This window comes from Meles meles, chromosome 1 (genome assembly GCF_922984935.1).
Source record: "Meles meles chromosome 1, mMelMel3.1 paternal haplotype, whole genome shotgun sequence".
Lineage (NCBI taxonomy): Eukaryota > Metazoa > Chordata > Mammalia > Carnivora > Mustelidae > Meles > Meles meles.
Genome location: NC_060066.1, coordinates 120,326,971 through 120,334,707, shown reverse-complemented (window position 1 = coordinate 120,334,707; position 7,737 = coordinate 120,326,971). Strand labels below are relative to the sequence as shown.

The following is a 7,737-nucleotide window of genomic DNA, read 5'->3' as shown; positions in this document are numbered from 1 at the left end:
GTTCCCCTGCTGCAGGCGGCGTCCTGGGAGGCCCCCACCCCGCCCGCCACCACTGCAGGGGTTTTCCTTGGTCCCTGATCCTGGCAGTCCAGATTTCAGGGCATTCTGAACCCAGTGTCCCGCTTCAGCAGCGCACTCCCGGTGGCCCAACTTCCAAAGCCCTTCTGCTCAATCGCTCACCGGCAAAGCCGCCGAAGCCGCCGGCCGAGCAAACCCTCCACCAGCGCCCAGCCACAGGTCACATTGCTCTTCGCCGCGGACTCAGCAGGGCCGGTGAGCTGCGCAAGCGCGCGCGGAGCCACTCCCCTTGCGTTCCCCTGCGTTCCCTTAGCAACACGGTACACAATTGCTCGCCCTGCCAAGCACGCGATGTGTTTCGGCAAAGCGGGTGCGCGGGGCTGGGGTGGAGGAATCAAGGGTAGAGGGCCGGAGGAAGAGTGGGGAGGCTGGAGGGCGGGGGACGCAGTCCGTACTTTCCACGGGGTTCGGTCCGGTTTTTGTTCTCGATCGGGCCCAGCCCCGTCTCGGCCTCCCCACAACCTACGTGCCCCCAGGGCGCTCACTTAGACCCGGGGGCCTTCCTCACGTGGAGTTTCTGCTCTTTCTTGATCTTCAGAGTCGCTGGTTAACTACCCCTTTGGTACACGTCAACAGAGGAAGCTCTTCCCTCACTACCACCCCCAAAACTTGTTGGGGAACAAGTTTCTCCCTCTTCGAGGAGCGCCCCACAGAGGGCCTGGATGTTACATAGGAGAAGATGTGAGTATACACCTTCTCTTGGGTGGGCCTCAGCGTCCTGTCTGCGAATACCCAGGTTCCGCGGAAGAAAAATTCGATGGGATTTGTGATCTTTGGGCTGGGAGCATGAGAAAGTGCCCTGGTCCTCTGCAGCCAACTGTCAGGACCAATGTAGGAAATTAAAAGACCCTTGCTCCCCACTTCCAACACCCTCCAAACGCAAGCCTTTCTAGCCTTTCTTCATATAGTCCTCTATATAGTGCCCACTCCATTCTCACCTTCCAAAGCCTCCGAACCAATGCCTCCCATTAGTCCAAACTGGGAATGTTGCTGTGCTGCTAGATCAGTTTGTGAAAGGTCATCAGACTGAGGATGGGATTAGGGCAAATTCAGCTCTGTGGGGCTTACAGGACGGGATTCACTGGGATGCACAGGAATGTCATTTACTCTGCCTAGGAAGCCACATTTCTTTGCAGACTGATATACTTCCTTATAGAATTGTTGCTATGGTCTTCACTCAGAGGAGTCAAAAAAGAAAGAGCAACTTTTGCAAGAGTCAGATAAGAAAATTTTTAGTTCATTTTGTTTTGATGACTGTAATATTCTCTGTTGTTTCCTTTCTTTCTTTCTCTCTTCTTTTTAATATACTACCTGAAGGTATATGGATTGGCATACAACCTCTCTAAGATCCCAACCAGTAGAAAAGGATACACTTTTGGTGCCAGAACAGCTGAGAGGTTTAAGGCGATCAACAAGGTTAGAAATGGCTTGAATGTGCTTAGATTTTCGTGTGATCCATGTTGCTACCTGTATTTGCATTGGGAAGCAAAGCAGGGAGAGTGGGAAGTTATCAAAAAATGTGCTCTGAAATTCAAGAAAAATATTTAGACGAACACTATGAAGAAGTCTATCTGGACCATTTGGAGGTTAGCATCTCAAATGTGGATGAGAGTCCTGGGAGCATGGAAAACAGTTTTGTTTTGTTTTTTTTAAGATTTTATTTATTTATTTGACAGGGAGAGAGAGATCACAAGTAGGCAGAGAGGCAGGCAGAGAGAGAGAGAGAGAGGAGGAAGCAGGCTCCCCACTGAGCCGAGAGCCTGACGTAGGGCTTGATCCCAGGACCCTGGGATCATGACCCGAGCTGAAGGCAGAGGCTTTAACCCACTGAGCCACCCAGGTGCCCCTGGAAAACAGTTCTTGAAAGAAATGGTATCAAGACCATTTCTTTGGGGCTGACACAGCTTATGTTTAAGTACCAAAGCTTTGCTTCTATATATCCTTTTATCTTGCCACTTAAACAAATTGCTACTTTTGAACCCTTTGGTTTTCAAGTCTAAAAGTCTTCAGTACAGGATCCTAATCAGTTGTTGGATATTTTTCTGACATTGGAGCTCCAAGAGAGGGGTACTGGCTCTAAAGAGTCTCCGAGTGGGATGGTGGGGGCAGCAGGTGCAACAAGTCACTTTGGTCCTTTACCTTCTGCTGATCTCTTTCTACAGCCTCAGCGTATGTGTTTCAATAGCTGAATCGCATGTTTATCTTGGTTTTCTCCCTACTGTAGCCTTATATCTATAGCTGGGGTGGTAAAACTATAGCTGATACATGAACAGAAAGAGGATGAGTCGGTTTTCTTTAATTAGAGCCTCTATATGTATATATCTCACCCTCTAACATGTTTATCTTTTTCTGACAAACAGGACACGATGCTTTACCCAGGCATGTACCAGGCTGCAAATCCTCAGAAGCAAATACACAAACAAAATTTTGCTCCATTCAATGCCTCGTTGCCTCGATTTAAGACATACTCAAAGGACAATTCTTATCCTGGGTATGTCTCCTCTCTTCTGAAGCATATCATCAAACAGCAATAGGAAAGGATGCACAAAGGAGGGGTTCCATCCAAATCATGCCGCTGAATAAGAAACCACCCACCCATCTTTAAAGAGCCAACCTCTGACCTTCCAGATCTCTGGCATTATAGAATTCTAAATCCTAGTGGTTCAGTCAATCAATAGTTATCAATGTGCCAGGCTCTTCCAAGGGATCCAGAGGTTTTGTATTAAACCCATCGCACAAGGCTCCTCATTCCTTACAAATTGCACTCTCAAAACTGGACAGATGAGAAGCAAATACACTCAAAAAAATCAGTGGTAATAAGGACGGTTACCATATAATTTAGCAGTCAGACAGTGATCCTTCTGAGAGTGAGCTTACTAATTATGGCGAGACAGTAGCCATGAGCTTGGACTGTCACAGGCACACTGGGCAGTGTGGTGACCTGGTGGTGCACTGTGAAGACAGTGAACAAGGTGGTGGTGATGGGATGGATGGCGCCACTTTGGCAAGGATGTCCAGAAAGGTCTTTAGGGGAAATGACACTTGACCTTAAGTCTGAATGACGAGACTGAGCCAGTCTGTGAAGATCTGGGCCAGGGCTTCCTAGGAAGGAGGAGCTACAAGTGCAAAGGCTGTAAGCCTTTGGAACGGGAACGGGAGGGAGGAACAAGGGGGAGGCTGGTGTGGCTAGAGTGTGGTGAGCAGAGAGGAACTGAAGACAGAGCAGGAGGGCCGGGGCTGAGCACGTGGCCCTTGTAGACCCAGTGTTTCAGGAAGCCACTCTGCATGGGTGGAACTGTGGGGCAAAGAGTCAAGGTCTTTTTTTGTTCATGAGAAATGCAGGGATCAGTGAATGAGTGTAACTTTCTCCAGGCTGCATTAAGGAAGTGGAAGTGTTGAATCTTGGCCCCCATGTTGATTCTAAGTACTATTTCTTCCCTTTTTTTTTTTTTTTAAGATTTATTTTTTTATTTATTTGACAGAGAGAGCAAGAGACACAAGCAGGCAGAGCAGCAGAGGGAGAGGGAGAAGCAGGCTCCCCGCTGAGCAGGGAGCCCAATGCGGGGCTCAATCCCAGGACTCTGGGATCATGACCTGAGCTGAAGGCAGTCGCTTAACCAACTGAGCCACCTAGGTGCCCCTAAGTACTATTTCTAACATAGCAAAGAGTCTACACCAAAGACCAAGTGCTATGAACAAAAGCAATTATAATATAATGCCACCTCAGTCAAACTTTAACTGGTTCTGCCCCCTTATCCTGAGATTGCTGATTGAATGATCATCACACTCTTACTAGTTTCAAATCACGGGCAGTACTTAACTCACGGTGGTGGTAGACTCTTTTCTCACCCACACCTCCTGGAATCTCAGCCAAGGATACTGGGTTGCAGAAATATTTTTCAAACTAGAATCAATTTTAATCTTAACTGGGATGTCAAGACTAGATATATTTATTTTTTTTAATTTTATTTATTTGAGAGAGATAAATAAGGGGAGGGGAGTGGGAGAAGGAGAAGCAGGTTCCCCACTGAGTAAGGAACCCAGTGTGGAGCTCAGTCCCAGGACCCTGGGATCATGACGTGAACCAAAGGCAGAGCTTAACTGACTGAGCCACCCAGGTGTCCCAAGACTAAATATCTGTAACACTCGCAGCTAATCAGAAATACATTAAGAGGCAAGGAAACCCCACAGCTGCCGCACATTAGAAAGCTAATTGGGCTGTTGACTTTTCTCAAGGAATTAGGCCAAGTTCAGGGATAGCTGTGGCACTGATGGAGTTCGTATATGGTCACTAAGTCATTACACATGATGCTTTGTATTTTTATTTCTAGCCCTGGCACATACAACCCAGAGATGAAGCCACCCCCCAAAATCACTTGGCCAATGAAATTTGGATCTCCAGACTGGGCTCAGGTTCCGTGTCTACAGAAAAGAACCCTAAAAGCTGAGGTAAGAAGACTTGAATTTATGTAGAGTCCTCTCTCTGGTACTTTCATATGTATCGGGCTTCTTATCCAGAAAGAGCTGCAGGAAGTCCTTGCTCCCCTGACAGTATATGTATGTGTGCTTTTGTGCAGATATGCATATGAGAATCCTTTTGGAGAGTTGCCCGGTTTCGTTAGATTTTCAAAGGTGGCTATGACCGACAAAAGTCGCATTTTCTTACTTAATCCTCAAATAATCTTCTGGTACAGGAACAGGACAATTATACCTTGGTGACAGAGGAGGGAAATTAGACTCTGATGGATTAAGTGACCTGTGCAAGCTGACAACTTGAATCTAGATCTTGTGACTCTTAAGCCAGTGGTCTTTCCATATACCACTAGAGTATCAGATCATGAGGGGGCATTCTGGTACAGCATTCAGGGGACAGACTGCCTGGGTTCAAATACTAGCTCCCATATTGCTGGGTGGGTGATCTCAGGCAAGTTTTCTAAGCCGCAGTTTTCCTTTTTTAAAAATGGATATTATAATAGAATCAATTTGATAAGGTTTTAAAGATCAAGCTAATGTAGAAAAGCATTTAACATAGTACTTATAACATAATAAATGTTCAACCCACATGAGCTATCATAATTTTAGAGGTGCTGTTTTTTAAGAAGAAATTTGGGTTAATTCCACAACTATTTGTTAAATGCCTAATGTATCAACATCACCACACTAGACCTCTGAGTAACATTCAGGAATCAAATGCATAATCTTTGTTTTTGAGGAGCTTACCAGGAATACTTGGAGACTTACCAAGTCCTAGCATCACCGCACAGGGAGATGACAGAGAGCAGCTATACATTGACAGAATCCTAAGACTAGGTTCCTATGGGGTGGGCTTCAGCTGTGATGTGCACTTCTATTTTGCAAGTCAGAAAGACCAGGGGCAGAGGGTTCACATTAGAATATTGACCCAGACAATATTCCTTCATTGCAGTTGTCCACCGACAAGGACTTCAGAAAGCACCGGAACCGTGTGGCCTACCTAAGCCTGTTTTACAATTGAGGTGCTGTCACTACCTTCACTGCCCCTCCTGACCACGGATCTAGGACTGAGGACAGTGCTGCTCTTCCCCCCTGCACTGCTGTGCTCTGTCTGCCAGCATGGGACCCAGGGAGGGAAGGGACTCCTAACTCCTGTGTGAGAACAGAAAGACTACATCAGAGTGTTCTGTGTCCATGTGCTGGTTTGTCATGTACATATGTAGATGGGCCTGGGGGGTCCTGCCCAATGTTCAGTGCGGTGACTCCATTTTACTGAAATACTCATGGGTCTCTGTCCTCACACTCTAACTCCCAGTCTTATGTGTTCTACCACGAGCCCTGGGGACGAGGGCTGTTGGCCTCTCCATTGACTGGATGGCCAATTTGGATTGGATTGGATGACCACCTTGGACTTATTCATGGGCTTGCTACACTCAGAGGGTGCTGACAGACAGGGTAAACATTTATTTTTAAGAAAACTTTATTCTTAAGAAAGCTTTAAGAAACTGGCCAGATTTCTGAGTTTCTGAGTTACTGGCATGCAATGGGCAGGTCAAGAATTGTTCCCTTTCCCAGACTGATATTGAACTCACTGGATCAGAAATTCCCCACTTCCGATGATCTCACCTATGTCATTTGTCAGTCATCATGTTAATTGTGTTCCTACCATCTGTAGGAAGAGTGGCAAGGACTGGGAATATAGCAGGAATCAAAATAACCTCAGCTCCTGGTCTGGAAGCCACAGAAGCAATGTCCTGCTGTAAACATATTCCGGGAATGTCTGACTTGCTGGAACACACCCTCTAGGACTTGGAAATGCTCTACATGGTTCCTTTTAGCACTTTCTAGCAACCCACAGGGAGCCTCAGTTTTATATTCTGGACCTTGAGCACATGGAAATGGGAGAGAAAGCAACAGTTTGAAAAAGCAGAAATCTTTTTTCTGCTTTTTTGGGGGTGTGGGGGTGGGGGGACAAGCCAGGACAAGAGAGAAATGGCATGGAAAAATCCAAACTGAGCCTTGGCCCATTGAAGCTGGGGGCTAGATCTCTGCTCCCTGCTTCTTGCTGGAGAGACAAAACAGCTAGTGTCTGTGGGACTTAGCAGCTCAAAGCAGCACCATCCCATCTTGGCTGCCATCCAGCACAAAGCCTGGGGCCCCAGGCCCTCTACATAAGGTCAGAGCCTAGAGGGGCCTCAGTGTCTCTGTGAAAGGGGAACAGCTGCAGAAGGCAGAGTACCAGAAATCCAGCCTAAAGCCTGCTTCCGGGTCTACATTTGTCCTTTCCTGAGCCCCACCCCCACCAACCGCCCATTCTATTTTCTTGGCAGAGCCCCCACTTGCTGTGGCCAAGTTCAGAGAACTCATTACACATCAAATCTTCTCAACAAGATAGAATTCTTCTGCACATGGCCTTGATGGTGAATGGCACATGGAGGCAGGCCTCAATCAAAACTCCTACCATCATGGCACAAAAGGCAGATTTTGAGATTTCTGGTAAAATTTGCATGGTAAGAGCAGAGTCAAAGTGGAACTAAGAAAGGGGAAAGTCAAGACCTCACCACTACTGGTTGGCTCTAAATTCTGGATTTAGGGGTGAGATCCAAAGGGGTCTTTCATTCTGTTTAGGTCTTTCAGCCATGACTATGAGCGCGGGAAAATGGACAGAGTTCTAGAGCAAGCTCTACCAGTTACAAGGATATGCCTCTATCTTCAAGTTGCGTCTCCACCGAAGCTAGAACGTGGGGGACCCCAGCTGAAGTCTAGGGAACAGCAGAGGAGCCCTGCCAGCAGGACCCCTCTTCCTCAAATATCTGATCATCAGTCTCTCCTCCACAAAAACCCATATGGGTCCCCTTGAGAGGAGAATCAAATCCGGACATTTCACAAGGTCCTGCCCATCTGACCGCAGCCCACCTTGGCTGCCTCCTCTCCTGCTATCCCTCCAGGTACCTTGTGTCCACCTGCTGGCATTTCCTACTGCTCTACGGTTACAGAAACTCTCTCCAGCTTCTGTGCTTGTCCTTAGGCCAGTTTCTGCATGAGATCCCTTTTCTAACTTTCTCTACTCAGTGTGTTCTTACACATGTTTCATGGTGAAATCTAACAGGGTTTCCTTTGTGATATCTTCCTTTTGCCTGCCGCTCTCAGGCTCTATGTCACTTATATTACCATGAATTTGGTTGT

General features: G+C 47.0%; 1 protein-coding gene across 1 annotated transcript; it reads left to right on the top strand.

The window, feature by feature from the left end:
* The first annotated feature begins 234 nt into the window (after positions 1–234).
* Positions 235–5,711, top strand: PIFO (primary cilia formation). Its single transcript, XM_046024619.1, has 6 exons — positions 235–388; positions 617–759; positions 1,396–1,494; positions 2,439–2,569; positions 4,410–4,527; positions 5,504–5,711. Exons 1-6 carry the CDS (start codon positions 370–372, stop codon positions 5,570–5,572), a joined length of 579 nt encoding a protein of 192 aa, XP_045880575.1. The 5' UTR covers positions 235–369; the 3' UTR covers positions 5,573–5,711.
* Positions 5,712–7,737: the final 2,026 nt, after the last annotated feature.

Excerpts from the sequence above, each read along its gene's own strand:
- PIFO (XM_046024619.1), top strand. Across the intron at positions 2,570-4,409 it reads AAGGACAATTCTTATCCTGG|CCCTGGCACATACAACCCAG; the intron begins GTATGTCTCCTC and ends TTTTATTTCTAG. Across the intron at positions 4,528-5,503 it reads AAAGAACCCTAAAAGCTGAG|TTGTCCACCGACAAGGACTT; the intron begins GTAAGAAGACTT and ends CCTTCATTGCAG.